Source organism: Chiloscyllium plagiosum, chromosome 19, assembly GCF_004010195.1.
Source record: "Chiloscyllium plagiosum isolate BGI_BamShark_2017 chromosome 19, ASM401019v2, whole genome shotgun sequence".
Classification (NCBI taxonomy): Eukaryota; Metazoa; Chordata; class Chondrichthyes; order Orectolobiformes; family Hemiscylliidae; genus Chiloscyllium; species Chiloscyllium plagiosum.
The window spans coordinates 45,706,951-45,733,985 of NC_057728.1; the positions used below are offsets into that span (position 1 = coordinate 45,706,951).

At 39.9% G+C, this 27,035-nt stretch overlaps 1 protein-coding gene and 1 long non-coding RNA gene across 10 annotated transcripts in view; one reads left to right on the forward strand and one right to left on the reverse strand.

Moving 5' to 3' along the window:
• Positions 1 to 6,625: 6,625 nt before the first annotated feature.
• Positions 6,626 to 27,035, reverse strand: part of rassf9 (Ras association domain family member 9) — a 60,162-nt gene continuing 39,752 nt past the window's right edge. For 4 of the 9 annotated variants that reach the window (XM_043709698.1, XM_043709695.1, XM_043709696.1 and 1 more), the window contains one exon: positions 13,544 to 18,608. In XM_043709698.1, coding sequence (XP_043565633.1) covers positions 17,322 to 18,560 — 1,239 coding nt within the window. In that variant the 5' untranslated portion in view covers positions 18,561 to 18,608 and the 3' untranslated portion in view covers positions 13,544 to 17,321. Of the gene's footprint in view, positions 9,231 to 10,069; positions 10,193 to 13,543; positions 19,575 to 27,035 lie in introns of those variants that run through there. The other 5 variants (XR_006314535.1, XR_006314534.1, XR_006314536.1 and 2 more) reach the window with 5 other exon arrangements.
• LOC122559749 overlaps positions 17,840 to 27,035 on the forward strand; it is a 41,495-nt gene continuing 32,299 nt past the window's right edge. The window contains exon 1 of the long non-coding RNA XR_006314537.1: positions 17,840 to 17,897. This is a non-coding gene — a long non-coding RNA (uncharacterized LOC122559749). The remainder of the gene's footprint in view (positions 17,898 to 27,035) is intronic.

Here is a 27,035-nt window from a genome sequence, read left to right on the forward strand (position 1 = left end):
AGTGATACTATGGGTCTGAGTGGGATGTCTGGTTTGTGTACTTTAGGTAATCCATAGAATCTGGGGGTGTTGTTGCTTTCCGGTTTCATTCTTTGTAGGTCAGCTCTGGTTATCTGTCCGTTTTTTTGTAGATTCCTTAGTGTGTTATTTATCCTATTGGTGAGTTGTGGTGTGGGGTCAAATTCCTTCATTTGGTAGGTGTTGATATCTGCAAGTAGTTGTTGTGCTTTTTGGATGTAATCAGATTTATCTAGGATGACCGTCATTCTGCCTTTATCTGCTGGTAGTATGATTATGTTCTTATCGTTTCTTAGTGATTTCAGTGCTTCCCTCTCCTTGGTGTTGAGGTTATGTGTTTGTCTTTTCCTTATTATCATAGGTACGACAGTTTGTCTCACTGTTTGTTGTGTCTCTTCTGTCAGTCCATTGTTCCTGAGTGTGCATTCTAGTGCTGCTAGGAGAAAGAAGCGCTTCGCAGGAGGCTCCCAAGCACTGATGATGTCGCCTAGCCAGGGGACGAAACGTTTGCAACAAAAACTTCCAGCTCGGCGAACAGAACCACAACAACGAGCACCCGAGCTACAAATCTTCGCACAAACTTTGAACCCTCCCTATCCAACTGCACCGCTGGTACCTCCCTGTCTGATGGCAGACAGTATCTTCAGATAACATGTCAGCAAAGGTGGTTCAGTGGTTAGCACTGCTGCCTCCCAGCTCCAGGGTCCCAGGGTCCCCATGTGAAGATGGGGCTATGTCTCCACAATGACATTGCAGTGGAGGTCTTTAGAACTTTTGTAACTTTTAGCATTGAAGAGAACAGCTGAAAAGTAAACATACAGTTATCCACTCATATTATAAGGATAAAAATAAAAATAAAATAGCTAAATAAAAAAAGCTTATATTCTACATATATGTGAATGTTGGTTTTCATAATGGATGGGCTAAAGTCAGGGAGGTGATGAGCTTTATTGCTGATGCAAAATAATTGGTCTTCCTGATGACAAGATGTGAGATTAAGACTAAATCAGGGTTAAAAAGAATACTAGGTTTACAAACAATTAGTCTCAATTTAAGTCCATGATTGGAAGGGTTGGAATAAAAATGAAAAAAATCAAGAGAAACATTGAAGTTGTTGGGGGCAAAAATGGGAGAAATAGGAAATTACTGCTGGGTCCTCTTGTGGCGCAACGATAGTGTCTCTACCCCTGGACTGTGTGGGCCTGTTCAAGTCTCACTGCTCCAGAGGTGTGTAATAACATCTCTGAACAGGTTAAATAAAAAAAAAGTACAGCTGACTTTTGTCAATGTGGATTTGGTGTTTGATGCCTTTTCACTAAAGGGCTGCATGTCCGTCGATACAAGAGAATGGTGACTCCCGATATAGAATAATAGGAGTGGGAGGGTAAGCCATTGCTGGCTATGATTGGATAGGTAAGAATAAAATAAACAAGACCAGGCTCACTAAGCAGGACAGAGAAGAATGAATTGGTCAAACATGTGAAAGCCTGTACAGAGATGGAGATGTGTTGCTGGAAAAGCGCAGCAGATCAGGCAGCATCCAAGGAGCAGGAGAATCGACGTTTCAGGCATGAGCCCTTCTTCAGGAATCCTGAAGAAGGGCTCATGCCCGAAATGTCGATTCTCCTACTCCTTGGATGCTGCCTGACCTGCTGCACTTTTCCAGCAACACATTTTCAGCTCTGATCTCCAGCATCTGCAGTCCTCACTTTCTCCCAGAGATGGAGATGGACAAGGAATGACATAGTACAATCTCAGGGACAGTTATTTATCACTTTTATTTGGGTCATTTCAATGTTGTGTGTAAAGTTGATTGACAAGATAGAAATATGGCACTGCATAAGTTTATGTAGTTTCATATAATGTTATATTCTGGACAAAGAGCAATGTTGAATAATCTCCAAAGGCAGAGTTATCCCCTTCCTGGAGCTGGTGGATATATTTCAAATCACAAACAGTTTTCAGATAAAATGGATAGAGGGGTGAGTGTGCAAAACACTTGTTAATCTCCAGATGTAGGTATTTTAATGCCTGGAATCTATCTCTGGGCTGCCACCTATTTCATACCCATTGTGGACTGCAGCATCATCCAATAGGGAAAGGTTGGGCAGACCTAGGTTGCCTGCTGGCTTGCTGGGAGGAAAAGCTGTAACTTTCCTTGTGAGATCCTGGAAACCTCATCTGCTCCAAGTATCCCCACAACAGATATTTTTTAGCTACCTTGGATGGAGCTCTTTGATCTGCAGATCTGCTTAAAGCTGGAGGCAAACCACAACACCTTCTGTGCTCATTACACTGCGGTTAAACTGCAAGCAAAGTCCTACTAATTTAGTGAATGCATATATGCATGAATTAGTCATTTCTTAAGCCTGCCTTGCTATTTGCTTACACTCCTTCATCATGGTCAATACTACAAGATTGGAAAGCCACAATTAATTGCTGTTCTGAAACACAGCGAATGCGTGACCCACTGTGGCATCACATTTAGTAAATCTTTATCATTTTTATTGTAATGAATTGAAATTTGTTGTAACATTGTAAAGAAACATTTATCGTATGAAGTTGATAATGATCCTTACAGCTACTTGTTGGGCTGGAATTTCAAACTCTGCCAGGTTGAATGTTTTTTTGGCTGAACATCAAATGACTGTGGGTGTATTTAGTAAATTTCAACACAATGCAATAAATCTTCTCTGCTCCACAACAGTTGGTTTTCCAGTTTCATAAACTATTTTCACATGTAATAGAAAGGAGTCTGAAGCAATTTTCAGCCTTCAACATTGGCCAAGATAGCTATAATATATCTACAATCCCATGTTTGTGGGTTAAAGCTTTTGGGTCACAAATTCAGCAGTTGAAATGTTTAAATAATCTGAACTTTTTCTGCTTGAATTTCTTATTCCTATACTTAGTCTTAAGAACTGTTTAACACATTCACCATGGAACCTGTCAATGCACTTTATTTTTGTTCTAATATATGTAGGATGTAAGCTTTTTTTATTTAGCTATTTTCTTTTTATCTTTATCCCTATAATATGAGTGGATAACCGTGTGTTTACTTCTCAGCTGTTCTATTCAATGCTAAAAGTTACAAAAGTTCAAAAAACTTCCACTGCAATGTCATTATATATATACCCCCATCTTCACATAGGTGATGTCCTCTTCCATGCTATGAGACACTACTACCATGCTAGATGAGATAAACCTTAAACAGATCCAGGAACTCAAACTGGACACTCATGAGGCACTGTGAGTCATCACAAGCAGCAGAATTGTACTCTATCACTATCTGTAACTTCATGGCCCAGCATATCCCCAACTCTACTGTTCCCATCGTCATGATCACAGATCATAACCCCATTCATTTGTGGACATATTGAATTTTTAATTCCAACATCCATATTTTAAAAGACAATTGCTCCAACCAAAATAATTACTGCAGTTGTAAATTCAGCAAATAACTGGTAGAGTTCTGAATGGAACAATAGAATGTCAGACTTGTAGAGTCAGGAAAGCTTCAAACAGAAATACTAAAGAGGAGGAGGTATTGAGAGGCTGACTATCCAACCCATTCACAGTAGATCACCATCTCCTCCACTTATGTTAGAGTTTCACCCACCAGACATGAACAATACACTAGTATTAAAACCAAGCTGCAATTGTGCTCTTTTTCTATATTCATTCTCAGGATATGGGCATTGCTGGCTAAGTAGCATTTATTACCCAGAGGGCAGCTAGGAGTCAACCACATTACTGTGGATTTGGAGTCAGATGTTGGCCAGACCAGACCAGGTAAGGATGGTAGTTTCCTTCCCTCAAGGGCATTAATGAACCAGATGGGTTTTTCCCGATAATCGGTCATCATTAGATTCTTAATTCCAGATATTTATTTAATTCAAGTTCCACTTTCTGCGGTGATGGGATTTGAACCTAAGTCCCCTGAATGTTATCTGAATTTCTGGATAAACAGTCCAGCGATAATACCCCTAGGCCTTCCCCTCACCTGTTTAGTGCCCTGATGTCCTAGTGTGTTGTGAATTTCACAGCTTTGAGAACAGCCATTAAAAAGCCATGCACTGCAGGTAAGAAAAAAGAAAAAAGTGACAAACTTTGAGTGTTTCCAGACTGTCAGTGTCAAAAGGAATCAGGGCAAAGGAATTTAATCAACTTGTATACCTAAGAATTGTGAGATTGACTGCTTAACTACCAATGTCAACAATACAGATAATATTTACTTTAACGGCTGTTCAACTACTTACACTTCACAAGCAACTCAGAAATGGATCCAAATCTTTTTTTAACATTGTAGCTTTGTGAACTCACTTCCTACTCCTAATATAACTGCTGTGTTAGGATTTCTTCTCATGTTTTACAACTAATAATCTCAGTTGATTGGTAAATTGATGATTTTGTAAACATAAATTCACTTAGTTTGGGAGAGTGCTATCCACTAAGAAAGGTTTTTTTAAAAATGCATCTTTTTGTGACCAACTGAGGGTGTGAATGAAAAGAATGAAGCTAATTTCTTTCTCCTTACGCTGGAGCTTAACAATTTAGGGTATCCCATTTGGAATCATAATGAATTGGATAATCTCACTTCAGGACTAGTTGTAACACTTGTTCATAAAAAAACGTAGGAGGCTACATTCCAAGACAGCAACTGATATAACTAAATATGAGGTGTCAATCTGGCAATGCTACATTCCAGAATTACATGAATGTCAATCAGTGGAAGCAGTAATCAATTGTTGGGGCCAAGCAATCCCACAACAAAGAGATCAGGTCTAAGCCCAGCAAACCTGCCACACTGAGTCACGAATAGAAGCAGGTCAGGCAGCATCTGAGGAGCAGGAGAATCAATGTTTCAGGCCAGAGCCCTTCATCATGGGTGGCACAGTGGTTAGCACTGCTGCCTCACAGCGCCAGCGCCTGGGTTCAATTCCCGCCTCAGGCGACTGACCGTGTGGAGTTTGCACATTCTCCCTGTGTCTGCATGGGTTTCCTCCGGGTGCTCCGGTTTCCTCCCACAGTCCAAAGATGTGCAGGTCAGGTGAATTGGCCATGCTAAATTGCCCGTAGTGTTAGGTGAAGGGGTAAGTGTAGGGGTATGGGTGGGTGGCGGGTCAGTGTGGACTTGTTGGGCTGAAGGGCCTGTTTCCACACTGTAGGTAATCTAATCAGGAATTTTCATCCCAGGCAACATCCTAGTGAATCTTCTCAACATACTCGCTAGTGCAATCGCTATCCTCCTGATAGTGTGTTAATCATAACTGAACAATATTCCATCTTTGGCCTAACCAATGTTTTATAAAGTTGTAACAAGACTTCCTTGCTCTTATATTCTGTGCCCTGACTAATGCAGGCAAGCATCCGATATGCCTTCTTCATACCGTGTCTAACTGTGTTGACACCTTCAGGAATCAATGAACTTGTAAACCAAGGTCCCTGTGTTCCTCAGTGCTGCCTAGGGACAAACCATTCACTTACAGGATTAAATTCCATCTGCTATTGCTCTGCCCAATTTACCAGCTAATCAATATTAGACTGTACCCTGAGATCATCCTCCTCACTATTAACAACACCACCAATTTTAGTGACATTTGAAAACTTATTAGTTATACCTTCTAAATTTACATCCAATTCATTAATGTAAATAACAAAGCAGCAAAGGTCCAAGCCCCTACCCCTGTGGTACACCACTGGTCACAGGCTTCCAATGATAGCAACAATCTCCTCCGTCATCCTTTGGCTCCTATTGCTAAGCCAAATTTAGATTCAGTTTGACAACTTGCTTAGAATCCCATAGACTCTTACATTTTGGACCAGTTTTTCATGTGGAACCTTGTCAAAAGCATGACTGAAGTCCATGTAAACTGCACAACTCCCATCACTTACTCAAAAGACTAAAATAAATTAGTCAGACAGGGTCTCCCTCTAACAAGTCAGTGCTGATTACCTTTGATCAATCTCTGCCTTTCCAAATGTCCAAAATTCTCCCTCATTTCTTTCCAGTAATTTCTCTATTACTAAAGTCAAACTAACTGGTCTGTAATTACTAGGCCTATCACAACTGTCTTTATTGAACAAAGTAACCATATTAGTTCTCCTCCAGTCATCTAGTGCTTTGCCTGTGGCTAGTGATGTCTTAAATATCTCTGCCAGGGTCCCAGCAATCTCCTTCATTGCCTCCCATAGTAGCCTGAGATACATCTCAACAGGCCCTGGGAAGTTATGCACCATTTTGCCCATTAAAACATCTAATATGTTATGGACCTGACCAAACCCTACCTGCAAATATATCAAGGAGGTAGCTTTGACCCTGACTTTTATCTGATTTAAAGGCATGTGCAAGGTGCGATGTTTCAGATGTAATTCAATGGTCACACCACTCAGCTTTAACCAAAACACATTTTATTCTTACCCTCAGGTAAAATGCAAACAAAAGAAAGAAGAATTGATGTAACTTGAACTTTATTGGAAAACTTAACAGAATAATAGATTATTTAATTACGAAATACAACTGTTCCAATACAGTAACATCCCATAAACATCCTTTTGGCAAAGGCAAATTCAGTAAAATAGATTGTCTAACATGAGATTCTGGCAGAGAGAGAGAGAACCGAGCCTTTTAGTTGTAGCAGGGGGAAAGAGACAGCTTCCACAGCCAACTTCCAAACCCCAACACTGAAAGCTAAACTAAAATCTTGGTTCAGTGGAATTCTAATTCCACCCATTCATGCTACTTCTACTATTTCAACTTTGAAAAAAAACCCAAGGCCTCAGAAGCTGTTTACTTTATTGGCATTGAATAGATAGCTCTTCACCTATGGCTCAAAACATGTCTTAAAATAAAGGACAAAATACACCTCTTAAAGGCATAGTATCATCACACTTATTTGCAATAACACGTCCTTGTACCTTACCGCTCCAATTGAAATATTCCAATAAGGCTGAATAATTTGAATGCATATTCAGACAGAAGTGCTGAGTGGATGATCTACATCAGCCTACTCCTGAAATCCCCAGCATCACAAATGACAGTCTTCAATCAGTTGGATTCACTGCACGTGACATCATGAAGTTGCTGAACGCTCCATATATCTCAAAAGCTATGGGTCCTGCCAACATTGAACTAATAGGACTCAAGACTCCAGAATAAGTCATAACTCTAGTCAAGCCATTTCAATACAGCTAATGAGGAAATCTATTTCCAGCATTCTGACAGAATGTAACATCTATGGAGTTCCAAGAATAATTAGGAGGCAACATTCAATTCCACCCAGCGACAGGGGCAGGGCATATTGCCAAGATTTCAATTGGACACTGAGGATAGTTCAACAGTGATGGTAAAGCAGTTTGGAGTCATAGTGAATTAGAGAAGAGACAGAGACAGAATCTCTATGTTGCACTGATCTGCGTGATCCATGTGCTAGCATTTGCTGTTTGATGTAGGCTCTCAACCTTTCCTCTTGTCTTAGGAATTGTGACCCTCGAGTTAAACAATCATCAGTTATCTCTCTCTAATGAGACAGCAGCCCTATGATCAGGTAGGACGATAGTGACTTTATCATCAGGGTGTTTAGTCATGGTAAATTATTCATACTGGATAATATTAATTCTGGATGCAAGAAATAAGTTGTACATATACATGTATAGTACACTGCATTACTGTACTATCATTGTAAACCCTTGTTTGTTCAAAAACATGGAGTTTTGTAGCTTCCTTCTCTTAATATCCACCTTGGATCTCACCTTTTGTCTACTTTAAAAAAAAAACTGGTCTCTATTGAGATCATAACATAAATTCAGTGCTTTGTTAAAGGATAATACATCATCAGCATCAGTCTAACCAATCATCACATCGTTAACTAGCTCTCCTGTTTTAATCAGATGCAGTTAGTATCCGCTGCAAGGATTTGCTGGTTGATAATCAGACGTTCAGAATCATCCTTGGATATCAATTCCTGGAATGGGATCGAACTCAGAGCTTCTGACTCAGAGGCAGGGCTATGTTCCACATTTGTTGGTCTTCTTCTTATTATTAATTATTATTATTGTTACATGTACCAAGATACAATGTCTCTTACTGGATAAAGTCTTCATAAGTCATCTGTATGTGCAGTTTCAAGTGCAACTAAGAACTCTCATCTTTTGACTCAGATGCTGGAACGCTGTCACAAACACAGTCACACCTATATTCATTGCTAAACTGATTATTTATTAAAAACAAAACCTTTAATCTTGCTGAAGCAGACACAACAGAAAATGCTCTTATGCATTTTTAATGATCTATCCATATAGAAAGTTTGTTTAAGATATGCATCATCTTTGCTTCTCAGTGGTGACTGCATTCTTCAATTGAGTATTAAAATAATTATTTACTACTGACAGAAACCATAATTAAGTGACACAGAAAAATAATCAAGTTGGGATGTAAAATATTTATCATTATGTGGTAAGTTAATATAATTAGGAAAAACTTTGGTCTACAAAGTCACACATTTATTAAACTAGCTGATGCAAGGCCAAACATGGTTCTGATCCTTGATAAATTGCTTATGTTAACCTGGAAGATGTTTTATAACAATGAGTACTATGCTATGTTGCACAGGATACATGATCCCTCGGTGACTAATTTAATGTGACAGGATACATTTACTTTTTTTCACAGACGTATAAAATGCAACAAGGAAAATGCAATGAGAAGAGCATTACAGGAAGAAAATGTAACACAGAGAACATACATATGAAACACAGCACTTAATATATTATGAAATTTTGGAGCGTCAAAATTTGTACAGTATTGAAAAGTTGTATTCTTATGAACTTGCCAAATAAAAGTGAAGACACATCTTAGAACACCTGTTAAATTACAATAACATGGGTATTAAACTTGAGATAAAGAATAAAATTTAATGTGCAGTCAAAAATAGCTGTTGTAAAAAAAGCAGCTATTTAAAGTGGAGCTAATAAAAAAAACAGCGTAACCCAATCAATGTGTTAGAGAACAAGCAATGCAGAACATGTTAAACATGGAGAAACTAGTGAAACAGTGCTTTCGTGGTGAGACTCAAAAATACAGCATGATTGGCATCGTCGATGTAGAATTTTGCCAATAAAAATGTGGAATAAAAGACCAAAAGTTCAGTAGATGCTGGTAAACAGAAACAAAATCAGAAATTGCTGGAAAACCTCAGTAGGTCAGACAGCATCTGTGGAAAGAAAGCAGAATTAACGTTTGAGGCCAATGACCATTCTTCAGGACTGAATAAGTTCTGAATATTAATATAATTTCACTTTAACAGGCTGAAAAAATTATATATATTGACTTTAAAAGTGCACCTCAAAAGTTGTGACTTAAATATCAGGTTATGAGCAATGAATATATGCCAAGTCTCAGTATTGTATATTATGAATGTGTAGTCAATATTTTAAACGTTGGACACAAACTATTAAAGTGGTGTCAATTCTTGCAACTTTTGGCATCTTGAGCTTCAGTCTTGAGTCATAAACAAACACTTAATTAAATGTGAACATTAACAGCTATCTGGAGAAGTCTAACAACTCTTTATTTAAGGATTGTTCAGCACAAAAAACAATGATTTCCAACTTGCCTGTCCTGCCCTGTTCACCCTGGACAGAAAAAATTAAACTCAATATATGGAAGATGATTGTGAATGAATACTTATTAATCTTCCATTGTGTAAGGATGGTCACTCATTTAAACTAGAATGGCTGTCTCTTACTCTCATGAGATTAAACAGCATGCACACCACTCCGCTTGGGGGCAAAAAAAATGAAATTATGGAAGTTATATGTTGAGAAAGTGATTTTGTTGCAAGCTTTTAAATTAGCAAGAACCTGTTTTGCAGATAGATAAAAAAGTTCTTTCAAAAATCATAAAAAAAGTTGGAAGTCATCCAAATGTTGTTTAATTCCACTGCATGGTTTCATTTCCGAAAGCAGTGATTGTCAATAGCCAACCTGTGGTTTTCTGATTGTCAGACTGCTCTTTCTGCTATTTGTTCCTTCTAATGTATGCACTGTAACTCATGGCACTACTGCTTTAGCTCCTGTGGTATGTGTGTAGCTGTGCTGGTGCTTAGAGAACACTGTGAAGGGTTGGCTTGCTCTTGGCACAGAACATTGCTGGCAGCCTTCCTCCTCTTCAGGCCTACAATGGCAAAAAAGGAACAAGTATTACATTGTTGCCCTCAAGATATATTTTGAAATGGAACTAGCATTGCAAGATTTTGTGTATTACAATTATGCATGTTTATTAATGAATGAGAAAGAGAATAAACAAAGAACAGAATAGTACCAGACCTGAGCACTAAATTAATGATACATATTAATAAGACCAAAGAAGAAAGAACACAGGGTCATTTCAAATGGGAGGCAATTGAAAAGCAGAGAACTTTTAAACGTATTTTAAGCCTTGATTAGGCATTTTTTTTAATATCAGCATTGGGTGTCTTTCCTACAGTGGAAAACAATGCAGCTAAATTGACAATGAAAGCATTGGAGATGCAACATGAATGGCTGTTGTAATCACTCAGCCCATCTCTAATGTGCAAGCTGTTAAATTAGGTATTTGAAAGCATATTTTGTTTAAAGAATAGTTTTGCTGAAAATAATGGTGGCATGGTGGCTCAGTGGTTAGCACTGCTGCCTCACAGCGCCAGGGACCTGGGTTCAATTCCTGCCTCGGGCAACCGTCTGTTTGGAGTTTGCACATTCTCCCTGTATCTGCATGGGTTTCCTCTGGGTGCTCCAGTTTCGTCCCACAGTCCAAAGATGTGCAGGTTAGGTGAATTGGCTATGCTAGATTGTAGTGTTAGGTGCATTAGTCAGGGGTAAATATAGGGGAATGGGTCTGTGTGGGTTGCTCTTCGGAGGGTCGGTGTGGACTTGTTGGGCCGAAGAGCCTGTTTCCACACTGTAGTGAATCTAATCTAGATAACATAACTTGCAATCAAATATTAAATTTTTATCAGCAAAAGAAATACTATACTGTAACAGAGAAATTTCAACCTTTGCATTGGAATCTTTAGAAATATGGTCACTTGGGACTCTCACCAATATGACCCTGAATGCTGACTGGAAAACTTCAGTCAGCCTCCCTTAATTGACCTCAAATAAATTGCCAGTGAACCTTATTAGTTTTCTACCTTCTGTAGGCTGATGGATCTTTCGTCCACCAAACCCACTTCTGCAAAATTGGTCTAGGGGTATATATAAGTAATCTCGAAAAAGAATATAAAGAGGAACCAAAGTGGAGAGGCTAAAGGAAATAATTCCAGTATTGTCAAGACAGGTAAAAGCATTGTCACCAACAATGAAGTAATAAATTTTGTTGTTTCTGAAGAGGTTGGAGTACATTTATCTTGGAGGATTGGAAAAGGCTTCAGAGATGGTGAGGGCAAGACCATGGGTGGGTTTGACTATATGAATTTGATAACTGAGTTTTTTTTTAACCAGAAGCCAGTATAAGCCAACAAACACAGTTGTAATGGTTTAACAGGACTCCATATGAATGAAGCAAAAGCAGCAGAGTTTTGAATTAGTTCAAATTAATGATAAGAAGAATGTGGGATGCCTTTCAGAACTGCGTTGTAATAGTGGAGCCACAGGTAACCAGAAGATAAGTTGCAACAGCAGCAGAGTTGGATGATCATATTAGGGGTCAGGCATTCTGTGGTTGGTGAGGAAATATGATTGGAAGCTCATCTCTGTATAAAATACATCAAGCTTGTGAACAGTTTGGTTCAACTTAGGTAGCTGTTGGGAGAGCAGTGATTTCAGTGGTTAGTGTAGGATTTTATATTGAGAACCAAAGTCAATGGCTTCCTTATATTTAAATTAGAGAAAACGTCCATCCATCCAGTCCCTCACATGGAACAAAGCATAATTTGAGGTGTGACACAAATGAAACATCATGATGCGCAACACTTCATAATTCTAGTTGCGCATTTCCAATTTTGGATGACAATTGAACATTGAAAAATAAGACCAATAAGTTAAATTAACAATCTTATTTTTTGTTTACGTACAAGTTTACTTATAGTCTATATGATAAATAATTGCATGAATCGGTTTTGTGTTAAGGCAATAATAATCAATGATCTCCACATGCAAGATTGAAAATTGTTTGCAATATAAAACAAAAATATTGTTCACTTTCCGTCAGTCATGTTTTTTAATGCAATAGAAAGCTAACCAAAAATATATTCCACATCTTCTGAGTTATTTTGCTTCTAGTTATTACATGCACAACTATAAAAACACCCACATTTTGAAATTGCTGTGCTATGAAGTCCTTTATTAAGTTTCTATGTGACTAAAAATCAATCATTTCACAAATCCCAAATAAATCATATTTTGCGATGACAGAGTCATGGTTTCCACATAATTCTTGATATTGCATTATTGAAATCAATGTGCTTTAAAAAATGTGGGGACAATAAGTGTTTTGTTTATTTTAAAAATATAAACAAGGTTAGAAATTGTTTAAATAAAACAATGAAGCACTTTTTAATTCCAATCAATTCAAAAATATGCTTTGAATTAATGGTTTTGTGATTGATTTTGCCTACAATAAGTCATTGTGCTAATGCACAAAATATGGCAGCCAGTTTGTACGTATGACTCAACAAACAGTAAGTAGATGACCATATTATTAAATTTTTAATTTTAGACATTTAGTTGTGAACAATAATGTTGCAAAAGGAATAAAGTTCAATCAGCAATTTGTTTTCTTCTCAAGTATATTTCCTGGTTATTTCATTTTCTTGTTATGCAGAATTTCTGTGAAACGCAATTTAGAAAGATGTCATGAGTTGGCATAGGCTTTGTGGGCCAAAGAGCCTGTTCCTATCTTGTACTATGCTTTGTTCTTTAGTAGCAGGATAACAAAATGAATCTTTCAATAAGCGATGATTTACTCAGCTGCCATTTCACAGTTTAGAACAAATGGATGTGAACAATCATCTTTCTAATAAAGGTATAAATCAATGAAAGATTATAATAGAACCATTAAATTGTACATTATTGAAAAGACAGTTGATAATCATGCTTTATCTGTTTGAACGCATTTATTTTTGTTTAGTCAACACGATAATTACACAAGAAGTGTACAAAGAAAATCTCAATAAACTGATCACAAAAGTATAAAAGGAAGTAACATTTCCATGAAATGACAGAATACAAAAAGTTTGATTAACTTTTAAAACAAAGTCATACTAATTACAAATTGATTTCTTCACAGGGTGGAACATGAAAACACTCTAAGGAAGCTTTCAAAAAATATATAATTAACATCATTAATGACCTTTCCATTTTATTATCTGTTATCTTACTCTGTTGGCACAGAATGTGAAGCAAGGTGATGAATTTCCTATTACCTTTTCTGCAACATGTCAATGAGCAAATATATTAGGTGCAGGAAGTTGTTAAGATGAACCAGAAATTTGTTAAAGAAACTTTAGGGTTAGGGTAATAAACTTTTGATTTTGAAAAAAGACAATTATCATTTTAAGTTTAATGCACAATAATTTGATCAAAATTCAGGCTTACCCAGCTGTACATTACAGAAAAATTCAAAATTCAAATATGCATTTGAAGTGCAAGTTTCATGTCAACTGGAAGAACAAGCACTAGTAACAAGCTAGTACAATAGACATTCTGGAATTTGCTATAGTTTGTTCTTTATGACATTACTGAAAAACCTATTTGACACGTACAATGCACATTCCATCTCTTTGAAGTCCACTGCATATGAAGCTTATTTAAACCTTATGTTGTCACGTTGGATTTTTGCCATGTTATTCTTGAAAATGATTTATTGACAATCAAGACCAAATAAGTTGAGACATACCAGAACACACTGGCCATCTATGTTAATTGTTGCGCTGAAAATTTTCATAAACCACAATTATTAAGTATGACAAAATTTCATCTCGAGTAGAAAGAGATCATAAAAAAGAACTCAAGTGTATTGTTGAATATATGATTTATCATGTCCAATGTGGAAACACTCTATAGACTTGACTGTTGCATCACCACTGATTCAATTATTGGCACATCTCATGCACAATTACTTGGAAGTAAACCAGGAGGCCAATGAAAAATAAACAATGCATTCTTCCTATTGTACAATATAGATGGGGAGTAACTTAACAATTCAGTTAATGCAGTTATGAAAACTGGCAACATGTTTAAAATCACATTTACTGTAATTTGCTAGTTTATGCTCTCCTTGCATTTTCTGACACCACACTTACAACATGCTGTTTACTGAAAATAGTTGGTGAAATTAGGTTGTCAAGATAAATGTCAATCAGCCGTTGACAAAGGAGACGTGTGTTGATCTCGTTCATAATGTGAGCTCTATATTTTTGACAATTAATAATAAGGTGACTTTTAGTGCAGTAATATCATTCACAAAGGTTGCTGGTGTAGTTTTTTTGTTAAATTGAGACATGTAAGTGAAGGCCAAACAGTGCAACACTGAAAGCATAAGTATAATGCAAGTAATCTTCATGTGAAGTAAATACAAAATGATCAAGAAACTCAGTAGTCTGGCAGCATCTGTGGAGAGAGAAACAGAGCCAACATTTTGAGTTCAAAGATTCTCCTCTGGAATGGAAGAGGAGTCTTTGGACTCAAAATGTGCACCATTTCTCTCTCCATTTGATGCCATGTCTGCGAAGTGCCTTTGGCATTCTCTGTTTTTATTTCAGACTTCCAGCATCCCTAATATTTTGTTTTTAACCATTATATGATACTGAACTTCAACTTTCAGAGGCTGTAGATTGCAAGTAGTAAGGCAAATGAAACAAATTTCATTTGCTTAATTTGTGTTGTTACCTACATTTTAAGCTAATTCTGCAAAACACACCCTTACACATGCACTGAAGGACATTAAATACCTAACTTAGCATGTTGAGCCATCAATCTTTCGACTGAACTCTTAAGTGCCAGGGAACTAGTATCGTTAAACATATCAGAAGATTGATCAACTTCAAACAAACTGTCAGGCTAAGTTCTTGCAGCCAAATATACAGCTGGGGATTTAAACGCAATTAAATAAACTTAGGATAAGATAGCACCTGAAAATGATTGGATTAGCATAGCAACCCATGACTCATTAATGTATTTTAGGAAATCTACTCTCCATTCTTGGTATGGTCTACATGTGACCCAATACCACTGCAGGATGCTTGGTTCTTCATTGTCCTTTAAAATGACCTGGTAAGTCATTGTCAAGAAAGTGGCTCACTACCACTTTCGTTCATAGGCAATTAAGGATGGGAAATAAACGCTGGTTTTTAACAGCAATGCTGACATCTAAAACATATGATCACTTTTATATCAGTATACATAGAAAATCTGAATAATTACTCACAGTTTGGAGAATTCAGTCTTTGACTAATAGAAGCATGGTTCCAAAGTAAAACTGAAAGATTTGACTGCTATTCAATTCAACCCTGGCCAGTGGAGACTAGAACATGATCTCCAAATAAAATGCTGACTTCACTTGCAACACTATCATCCAGATTCACTGCTGCAGTGGCAGTGTTGTTGTCTATCAGTCACAGTCTTGGGTTTATACTCCACCTCAGACAACCTTGCTGACTGGAGCCCAAAAACACTGAAAACTGGTTAGATGTCCAGGAGAGTACTTGAGTTCATTGTGTGGCTGCTCCTCTGCATTCTTGAAAGACTGGTGGGACTCTTTAATGTTGGTTGCAGCTCATCCAGGAAAAGGTACTGTGAAGATAGGTATTCGTAAGGAATGAAACTACTTGAGCCTACAAATTGCTACATACCTAAGACCATAATAGCATACAATGGATATAGTCACAATTGGGACATATTTAAAAATTACTTCTGAAATCAATTAAGACAGAAATCTCTTGTTTCATCTTCAATAGCCTATTAAACATCACCTGGGTGGTATGAGCAAAGGAACGTCTGGTTGACACAATTGCATGATATTTACAGGAAGAAAGGATTTGAGGTAAACTGATTCCAACTGGAGGAAAGCTGTCCTAGTTTCTTACTAGCATGCAGTTTTGCTGACTTTTGCTTTCTGCTCTCAGCTCAATTGGTCCTTTGTGCTCAGGTGGTAAAGATGCAGCAGTTTTACTTTGGATATTAATACTATAAAAATGGAAAATAGCCCCATTTAAACCAATAAAATTATTATTGGTGTGTTATTACATGTTCTACACACTATTTCACTTTCTGATGTGGACATAAAATCCATGTTTGTACAGAAATCCATTGTTCATTTTTATTTTGTTCTGGAAAATCCTGTCAACACATATTGCAGTCCATACATGTAGTGCAAAACTATTACCTTGTTCCACTTTAATAAATGCCAATTTGTTAAATTGTTCAACAAAATGAGTCTTAGCAACTTATTGTTCATTTTTGGTGCCTAACCAAAAATAAGTCAGCATGTTAATATAAATCGTTTAGTTTATTCTGACTAATATCAGAAAAGGGCTGCAATATTAGTTAGCTGATATATTGTAAAGTATTTTGTACTGTATTAGTGAACTTACATTATCCTCTGAATGTGTTTGCCCAAGATAAAGTGTGTCAGAAGAAACTGTGCAGTTAGGAACGATGTACTGGTTGTAGATTAATCTTCAAACTATTATCATCCTAAACGATCAGAGATTCCCTGATTTGCATTTGCGACATCTTACACAATTAAGAAAAAGTGCGTTCAGAGAGCAATCTTCTCAGTCTGTTGTATGTCAGACGATCTGAATGGGGATAACTGCAGAGGGTTTTATGCACTAACTCTGCAATGGTGTTGGCTAATTACTTTGATAACAGAATGAATTGTGTTCTTTACATGTGAAACTTTTACTAGCAGTGGATTTGTGTGTTTGTTTTGAACGTAAAAGTGTGGGAAGAATTTGTTCAGGAATTGTCCAGTGTTTAGGAATCTTGTCTAATCTCTGGGGACAGCGGTGTGGAACCAGAAAGCTTGTACTTTATTAACTATACCAAGTTAACAATAGGGTTTCAGAATACTTTCCCAGCAATGATGGTTTCAGAATACTATTAACGGTTTGCAGTTGGACAAGTCTCTCATCCCATCAAGACAGAACGGTACAAATTTCTGGACTGCGTTTAGTTTTAAGTCACATACTCTCGGCATTTCTTCTGAAAAGACGCACCTAATATCTAAAAGATATGCAGGAGCTTTCACGCGTCGTGTCCCAGGAGTATTACTGTCCCTCCTGATGCATTCATGAGGTAACAGAATCTAACCATAGGACAATTCAGAGATAGTTTTGCGGGGTGGGAAACACTCCGACACAGGGCGGTTCGGAGTCCTGGCTGTGGGTGGAGCTGATCCCCGTGTCCGAGTCGGTGTCGTTCACCTCCGAAGAGGCGAAGCCGCTCTCAGGCGGACATTTGACGAGTCCCTCGGCCGAGCCCTGGCACAGCCCGGGCGCTTCACCGCCGCTGTCCTCCGCCACAACCGCCGCCGCCTCCTCGTCGAGGCTCAGGCGCTCCAGCTGCCGGGCGAGGCGCTCGTATTCCTCCGCCTTCTCGCGCAGCTCAGCTTCTTGCTGCTGCAGGCTCTGCTGCACGTCCGCGAGACTCCGACCGAGCTGCTGCGCGCGCCACGCGCTCCTCTCCAACTCGCCCTGCAGCCTGAGGTCGTCGTCGTCGCCGCCGCCGCCGTCCTCCTCCGGCCGCTCGAGGCCGCTGTCGGCGTGCCACAGCTGCTCGAGCTCGAGCTCCTCGCTCAACCTCTGGAGGGTGTCGCGACGTCGCTCGAGCTCCTCCTCGAGCTGGCCAACCGCCTCGCTCCTCTCGATGTACTCCTGGAGCTGCCCGCCCTCCACCAGGTAGGTCTCCTGCACGTAGTTCTGGCCGTCGCTCTGCACCCGCTCCGAGTGCAGGCGGCCCTCGAACCGCTCGATGTCGCCGTCCAGCTCCCGCAGCCGGCTCAGCTGCTGGCGGATGGTGTGGTCCTGCGAGACGATCAGGTGCGCCAGGGTCTCCATGCGCTCCCGGCCCTGCCTCAGCCTCTTCATCTTGGCCAGCTTCCTGAAGGCCTTCCTCACCATCCTCCTCTGCTTGTCCCGCGGCAGGTCCCGCACGGAGCGGGCGGCCGGGCGTCTCTCTGCCGGCTGACCCCCGCCGCCGCCGCCGCCGTTGCTGCTGGGCACCACCTTGGCCTCGGCGCTGCGGAGGCCCGGCAGCGGCAGCCGGGCGTCCCACTTGACCAGGACGAAGCGCACGTTGCGCCGCTCCGGGCCCCAGGCCAGCCAGAGCCTGAGCAGCTTGGTGGCGGGCGGCAGCAGCCTCTCGAAGCCCCTCCACTTCTCGGCCAGGCAGTAATCCCTGGGCGGGGCGTGCAGCAGCCTGGTGTCCCCGGCGTGGGCGAGGTGATCCCGCAGCAGCGCTCTCACCACCTGGGCGCAGCTGGTCCTCTTGGTCAGGCCGCACACCACCTTCTCCTCCTGGCATACCCACACCGAGAGTTCGGCACCCTCCGGGGAACCCATCGCCCGGCTTCACACTTAACAGTGGGGTTTGGCGGTGGGGGGTGAGATCTGCAAAAAAACAGCCGCAGACACTTTTGTTAGGAGCCACTCATCAGTGAAAAAAATGTATAACCGAGCCCCATTCCCACCGCTCTCCCAAAACACAAATACAAACCTGAAGCGAGATGAAATCATGTGGAAGCTTTTTTTGAAAAAATAAAGTTTTTAAAAACTCACCAACTCCCTGCAGGATGAAAACTTCCCTCCCCGTCCCAACTCTGCATTGCTCTCTGACGATATTGCCTCTTCAACCCAAACAATATCTTCATTAGCTCCACCTCATCAAGTGATAGATATATTACAGTAGGGTTTCCCCATTAACTTGTTTGCCCCCAGATATCTCCGCAACGTTATTTCCACACGTTCGGAATATTTACGTGCTTTTGAAAGTTGAGAAAAAAACAGAACGCCTCAACCTCAAAACAACTTAAGTCTTGCACGTTCCTGTCAGTTGGTAGTTTTTTGCCAGCGCTTGGCTGCTAAGCGTTACAAGTTAGTTAATAGCTTCTTAAAACTGTGTTCGTCTGTAACGCTTTAGACCTACTTTATCAACCAAAGACAAAAAAAATGTTGGTACACCGGTGAAGATCGTTGTTTCTGCACCCAAATCTAAAATGTAACTGTCTTCGTTTAAACTAGTTGTATTTAATTAAAATAGCAATAACACAACAAATACTGTTTGTGAGTATTTTTAAATCTTTTAAACATTTCCATGGTTTATAGTAGTTTAAAATTACTGAAAGTTTCTTTTTTTTAAATACTTCTTGCATTTTAAGATCCCATTCCCAATGTAGTGATGATATTCTATAGGCATGGTAACTGTTAGGTGTGAATTGAATTAATTTAGTTGAGTTGAATTGGCATTATTGTCACATAAACATTGGCAGTGAGCTCTGGTAAGCTATTTACAGATCAACAGTAATAGAAACGTACAGCATGGAAACAGACTATTTGGTCCAACTCGTCCATGCTGAATAGATATTCTACATTAATCTAGCCCCATTTGCCAGCATTTGGACCATACCTTTTTGAGCCCTTCCTGTTCATATATCCATCCAGATGCCTTTTAAATGTTGTAGTTGTACTAGCCTTCACCACCACCTTTGGCAGCTCATTCCATACATGCACTACCCAGTGTGTAAAAAGTTGCCCCCCAGGTGTCTTTTAAATCTTTCCCCTCTCACCTTAAACCTATGCCATTTAATGTTAGACTCCTCTATCGTGGGGAAAAAACCTTGACTATTCACCCTATCCATGTCCTTCATGATTTTATAAACTTATGTTAGGTCACCCCTCAGCGTCTGATCCTTCAGGGTTGATGTGGACTTGTTGGGCCGAAGGGCCTGCTTCCATACTGTAGTGAATTTAATCTAATTGAAAATAGCCCCATTCTATTCAGCCTCTCCCTATAGCTCCACCCTTCACCCTGGCAACATCCTTGTACTTTTCTTCTTAAACATTTCAAGTTTCACAACATCCTCCCTATAGCAGGGAGACTAGAATTGAACACAGTATTCCAAGAGCAGCCTAACCAGAGTCCTGTACAGCCGCAACATGACCTCCCAATTCCTATACTCTGCACTGACCAATAAAGGCAAGTGTACAAAACGCCGTCTTCACTTCCTTGTCTATCAGCGACACCACTTTTATGAACCTGGACTTCAAATGTCTCTTTGTTTGGCAATACTCCCCAGGTTCTGGATTAGTGGTGCTGGAAAAGCACAGCAGTTTATCTAATACTCCCCAGGACCTTACCATTAAGTGTATAAGTTCTGCCTGATTTGCCCTACTAAAAAGCAGCACCCATTTATCTAAATTAAACTCCATCTGATACTCCTTGGCCCATTTGATTCAGGTCCCAGTATAGTCTGAGATAATCATCTTAGCTGTCCACTACACCACCAACTTTGGTGTAATCTGCAAACTTACTAACCATTCCTCCTATATTCATAAATACAAATCAATCATAAAAATGTCAAGAGCAAATGACCCATCACCAATCCTTGCGAGACACCACTGGTCACAGGCTTCCAGTCCAAAAAAACCCTTCATGACCACCCTCTCTCTTTTACTCAAGGGTCAAGCATTCAAACTGTACAGGATCAATTTTAGCATAGGCTACTGGATACACTAAGAACAGAAATGCTTTAAAGGTTTCTTTTCCTCCGACACTATGTGGAGTTATATTTACCAATTAAAATTACAGAAATCCCTGGCCGAGTATTCTTTTTTATTTCCATTTTCACTATTTTAGTTGTCTCTAAAAAAATAATCTGGAATTTAATATTCCTTGAATTAGATTACTTGGCCCAACATTGACAGCCATGTCTTCAGCCACTGAGGTTCTAAACTCTGGAATACTCTTACCAAACATCTCCACTTTCCCAACTCTTTCAAGTTATAGGTTAAATTTGTTAATTTCATCTTTGTTCATCTGTCCTAAATTCTCATTTAGCTTTGTCCATTTCTGCTTTATGGCACACCTTAAAGGTACAATTTAAATGCAAACTATTGCTTTCCATAGATTCAGCAAGATTCATAGAATGGTTGGTTTCATGGAATCCTTACAGCGTGAAAGCAGGTCATTCGGCCTATCGAGCCCACACTGACCTTTTAAGAGCATCCCACCCAGATCCATTCCCTACTCTGTATTTCCAACATTCCGCACGGCTAACCCACCTAGCCTGCACACTATGATCAATTTAGCTTGACCAATCCACCTAACCTGCACATCTTTGGACTTTGGGAGGAAACCAGAGAACCCGACGGAAACCTGCATGGACACGGGAGGATATGCAAACTCCACAGAGGCAGTCACCTGAGGCTGGAATCGAACACTGATCTTTGGAGCTGTGACGCAGCAGTGCTAACCACTGAGCTTGTGTACACAACTGAATTATTTGACTATGCGATTGTCACAGTCAAACCTTCAGAGAAACAACTAATTCAAATATAAATGTCCAACCAATGTCTTTGTCATTGCCAGTCCCTATTTTCTCTAGAATTTAAAAAAAGGATTTGATCTAATTCTAAATTGAATGAAGGAGCACAGTTTGGGGGTGGGGAAACTGAATGTGTCCTGGAAGTGTGGGATCTCCTTCCTAAGGAACACCTACAGTTTTACTTGGAGCAGGTGAAAGTATAATGTTTACATAAGCAAGGTGGCCAGGATGGCATTAACTAATAAAGTTCAATTATTAACTTTATGCATAGTGAGCAAGATGCTGGAAAGATGCAGATCTAGAGGTCCATGAGGGGCACTAATGAGTCCTCTCCACCTGGAAATCTCCAGACTTGCACGATGTTCTCAAAGTTTTGTGACTGGTGCTTCTTTTCAATACATCACTCATCTTATAAACATTGTTCATTGTATTCAGAGATTTAGGATGGTGGCCCACCTACATGATTTTCCTTCCCTTATATACTGGGCATCCAAGATAGTCAATATTGATTTCTGTTCCCATAAAGATATTAGAATCAACTGACCTTCGTTGTAATTATGGATTTGCTAACGGGGTTAACAGCATAGATCAACGGCACATTGCTGGGACAAACTCCTTGAAATTACTACTCATGGCACTGTCAGAGTACTTTCAGTACCTGAAGAGTTGGAATATAAAAGGATGTTTTTCACTATCTTTTCAAGTGGACTATGACTGGACAATAAATGCTCATAAAACCTGCCAAGAGATAAGTTTTTGTTTCAGATTTTAAAGAGAATATGGCATTGAAATTGAGGATCAACCATATAATTTGGATGGCAGAGCAGGCTCAAAGGGCCAAATGGCCCATTTCTGCTCCCAGTTTCTATGTTTCTATATCAAAAGAATTAAAGTAAGGATTTTTGCTTGAGAGTGGAGTAGAACTTCAAGGTGTGCATGCCTGGAAGAGTTGTGACAGTGGGTTAACTACTATATAAAAACCAAAATAACTGTGAATGTTGTAAATCAGAAACAAAAACAGAATTGCTGAAAAAGCTCAGCAGGTCTGGCAGCATCTATGGAAAGAAATCAGAGTTAGCGTTTCTGGTTGAGCGAGTGACCCGAAACTTTCTGAGGAAGGTCACTCAACCTGAAATGTTAAATCTGATTTCTCTCCACAGGTGCTGCCTGACCTGCTGAGCTTTTCCAGCAATTTCAGTTTTTGTTTCTGATTTACAGCATCCACAGTTCTTTCAGTTTTTAATTGAGGAATTTTGTTTCACTGCTTGAAAGTGGATTAAAATGTGTCCTCAGCAGTGTTTTAATTGACAAACATGAACCCAAAAAGTAACATCTGGCAATGAACCCTGAAACCCATTAAATTGCTTCCTTTTTCCCCATACCTAACATTTCGAACATGATGTGCATATCTTGCATTGATCTTTCTCTACACCTGTGCAGTTTAAAACTCTGACCTAGGTTGCTGAATAGAAAAAGAGTTTACTACAGTTATATTCAGAGGTGATTATGCTGACTGCCTTTTTGGATAGTTCAACATCTCAATTCTACTTAAAGTAACTTTTTTGTGATGCAAGATCTCACAAAATATAAAGTGGTGACATTATGCCAATGTGGATATAAGAAAGTCAATCTTTTTAAATCATTCAATGGGACATGACATTTCTAATTGGGTCAGCATTTCTTAATCATCCCTAATTGCCCTTGAGAAGGTGTTACTGCTGTCGTCCATATGCTGTGGGTATCCCACAATGCCTTTAAAGAGGAAATTCACCAAGCAACACTGAAGGAAAGGCAACATGTTTCCAAGTCAGGATGGTAAGTGGTTTGGATGGAAACTTGCAGGCAATGGTTTTTCCATGTTTCTGCAGCCTCGTAAGTAGAATGAAAATGTGTCCTCAGTGCTTTAATTGATAAACATGAATCCGACAAGTAACAGGCTACATCTGGCAATAAACCCTGAAACCAAGTCTGAAAGATGACTTCAGAAAAAGGGAAGGAGAATGAACAGCATCGATGGCATCAGGATAAATACCTGAGGAGTGTGGCCTGGACTAAGTTCAGTCTGAGTTTTAACAGCAGCAGCAACAAAGCAAAGGAGAGCGGATCTGGGGATAAATAGTGCCAACAGGAGAAATACCTGAACAGCATGGTCAGAGCAAACATGGAGCTGAACCCAAGGATAGAACTATGGAGATGATGTCATCACTCAAAATGAGAGAGCTAGGCTGCTTGGGAATGAGGTTTGCAGACTGAGTAGTGTCTGGAGAAAGGTAAAGTACTTAATTTCCTGTAGTTTGCCAGGAATAAAGAGTGGGAATGAGAGACCTGACTTTGGTGATTAGTGGGTAAAAATGTGTAATCAGTTCCTGGATTAATGTCTGTAATTGATGAGGTTGATTTTGTTGATAAGGTTCAAAATAGCCGGAGAACTTAGCTCCATGGAATGCTTCTCTTGCAATATGTGGGAAATCAGGGACACTTCCAGTGTCTGTGGTGTCTATGTATGCAGGAAGCATATCCAGCTGCTGCATGGAGCGCCTGGAGCTGCGGATGAACTTGCTATGGAGAATGTTGTGGACAGGGCATTTGGTGAGCAGGTCACACCACCAATCGGGGCTACTTAGAGATGAGTTGGGGGACCACCAGGAAGACCAGTAAATGTGGGCAGGCAGTGCAGGAATCCCCTGCAGCGTCCCCCTCCCAAACAGGCGTACAGTTAAGGGAAAGTAGCAGCAAAAGCCAGATCTGTGGCATCACAACTGTCAGTGTTGTACAGCGCAGAGGGCAACATGCAGGTGAGAAGTAGTGATAGAGGACTCTATAGTCAGGGATATAGATGTTTCTGTGGCTGCAGGCAAGTATTCAGGATGATGTTTTGTCTCCCTGGTGCCAGGGTCAAGGATGTCACCAAGCAAGCACAGGATATTCTGAAGGGGCAGGGTAAGCATCCAGAGATTGTCATCCATATTTGTACTAACAACACAGGCACAAAGGAAAATGAGGTCCTGCAAAGGGCCTTCAGGCAATTAGGTAATTTTGAAAAGAAGACCCTGTCGGGTTGTAATCTCGGGATTACATCCTGTGTCACGTTAGTGAGGATAGGAAGAAGAAGATAGTATAGCTAAATACATGGCCAGAGAGCTGGTGTAGGAGGAAGGGCTTCAGGTATGTGAATCATTGGGATATCTTCTGGGGCAGATAGCACCTGTACAAGGAGGAAGGTTGCACCTAAACTGGAGCGACACCAATATCATGTCGTGGAGGTTTGCTATTGTCACACAGGAGGATTGCAACTATTCTGGTAGGGCTGCAGGAGATGCAGGAACCGGAGGAATAAGTCAGCAAGTAAAGTAACTAAGGTCAGTAAGACTATAAGGAAGAACAGACAGGGAGAGATAATAGCAGGAATGGCAGTCTGAGATGTATTTGTTTTAATGAGCGTAGTGTAACAGGTTAGGCAGATGAGTTTAGAACTTGAATCAATTCATGTAACGTCATAACTATTGCAGAGACCTGTTTGTCAAAGGCACAAGACAGGCAGCTTAACACTCTGGTATGTAGATGTTCAAGATGAGATAGAGAGGGATGTAAAAGAGGTGGGGGAATTATGTTACTGATTAGGGAAAACAGCACAGCTTTATGAGGGAGGGGTGGAGAGGGCTTATCCAGCAAGGCCATATGTGTACAGCTCAAGAATAGGAAAGGGGCAATCATTTTGATGGAATTATACTATACGCCTCCCAACAACCAACAGAGGAGCAGAGATTTGTACAGATTACGGAAAAGAGTAAAACCATCAGGTTGTGGTGGGTGATTTTAACTTCCCTGACATTGACTGGGACTGGCTTGGTACCAGGGACTTGAATGGACTGGGGAAAATTGTTACGTGTGTCCAGGACAGTTTTAAAAAAAAATGTAAATTATCTAACAAGGTAAGGGGCCACACTAGACCTGATATTGGAGAATTAGCCCAGCTAGGTGATCAAAGTATCAGTGGGGGAGTATTTTTTTGGGAACAGTGACCATAATTCTCATAAGCTTTGTTATGGATAAAAATAAGAGTGATTATCAGGTGAAAGTACTAAATTGAGGGAAGGCTAACTAAGACAATATTAGGCCGGGACTGGGGAATGTAGATCGGCGACACTGTTTGAGGGTAAATCTGCATCTGGGAATCTTTTAAAGGCTAGTTGATAATGTTCTGAATCAGCATGTTCCTGTGAAAATGAAAGATTAGGATGGCAAGATTCAGGAAACTTGGATGACAAGAGAAATTGAGAACTGAGTCAAAAAATGGCATACATAAAGTTTAGGAAACTGAAAACAGACAGAGCCCTCAAAAATACAACGGTAGCCGGAAAGAACTCAAACAAGGAATTAAGAGGGCTAAAATGGGCCATGAAATGTCTTTGGCAAGCAGGATTAAGAAAAATCCCAAGGTGGTTTATATGTATATCAGGAGCTAGAAGGTAGCTAGGGAAAGAATTGATAATCTCAAGGATAAAGGAGGGAATTTATTCGTGCAGCCAGCAGACTTGGGTGAGGTCCTTAACAAATACTCTGCAGCAATATTCACAAAACAGAAGGACATGGTGGATGGTGACTTTCGGGAAGGGTATGTTGATATTCTAGGGTATGTCATTATAAAATTAAAAGAGGTGTTGGGTATTTTGAAAAGGATTAAGATAGACAAGTCCCCAGGAGTTGTTAGGATCTATTGCAGAATGTTGAGGGAGGCAGGTAAGGATTGCTGGGGCCTTGTATGAAATCCTTGTATCCTCTTTAATCACAGGAAAGGTCCCAGATGACTACAGAATAGTCAATGCTGTTCCTTTGTTTAAGAAGGACAATAAGGATCACCTGGGAAATTACAGGTTGGTGAACCTTACATCAGTGGTAGGGAAATTATTGGAGAAGATTCTTGGAGGTAGAATTTACTCACATTTGGAAAAGAATGGAATTAGCAATCGGTAGCATGGCTTTGAGCAGGTAAAGTCATGGATCTAAGGATTTTGAGAAAGTGACGAAAATAATTGACTAGGGAAGGGCAGTGGATGTTATTGACACAGACTTTAATACGGCATTTGACAAGGTACCTGATGGCAGGCTGATATAAAAACTGAAGTCACATGGGATCCGCAGCAAGCTGGTAAGATGGATACAGAACTGGCTTTGTTATAGAAAATAGACTAGTGGTAGAAGAGTGTTTTCCTGACCGGAGATCTGTGATGAGTGGTGTTCGGCAGGGATCAGTGCTGGGACCCTTGCTGTTTGTAATATATATCAACGATTTGGAGGAGAATGTAGTTGGCATGATTAGCAATTTGCAGATGACACAGCGATTGGAGAAGCTGTGAAAAGAAGGAATATTGCCAGAGGATACAACAGGATATAGTTAGGCTGGAAATTTGGGCAAAGAAGTGGCAAATGTATTTTAATGTGGACAAATGTGAGGTGATGTATTTCCCCAAGAAGGATGTATACACTAAATGAC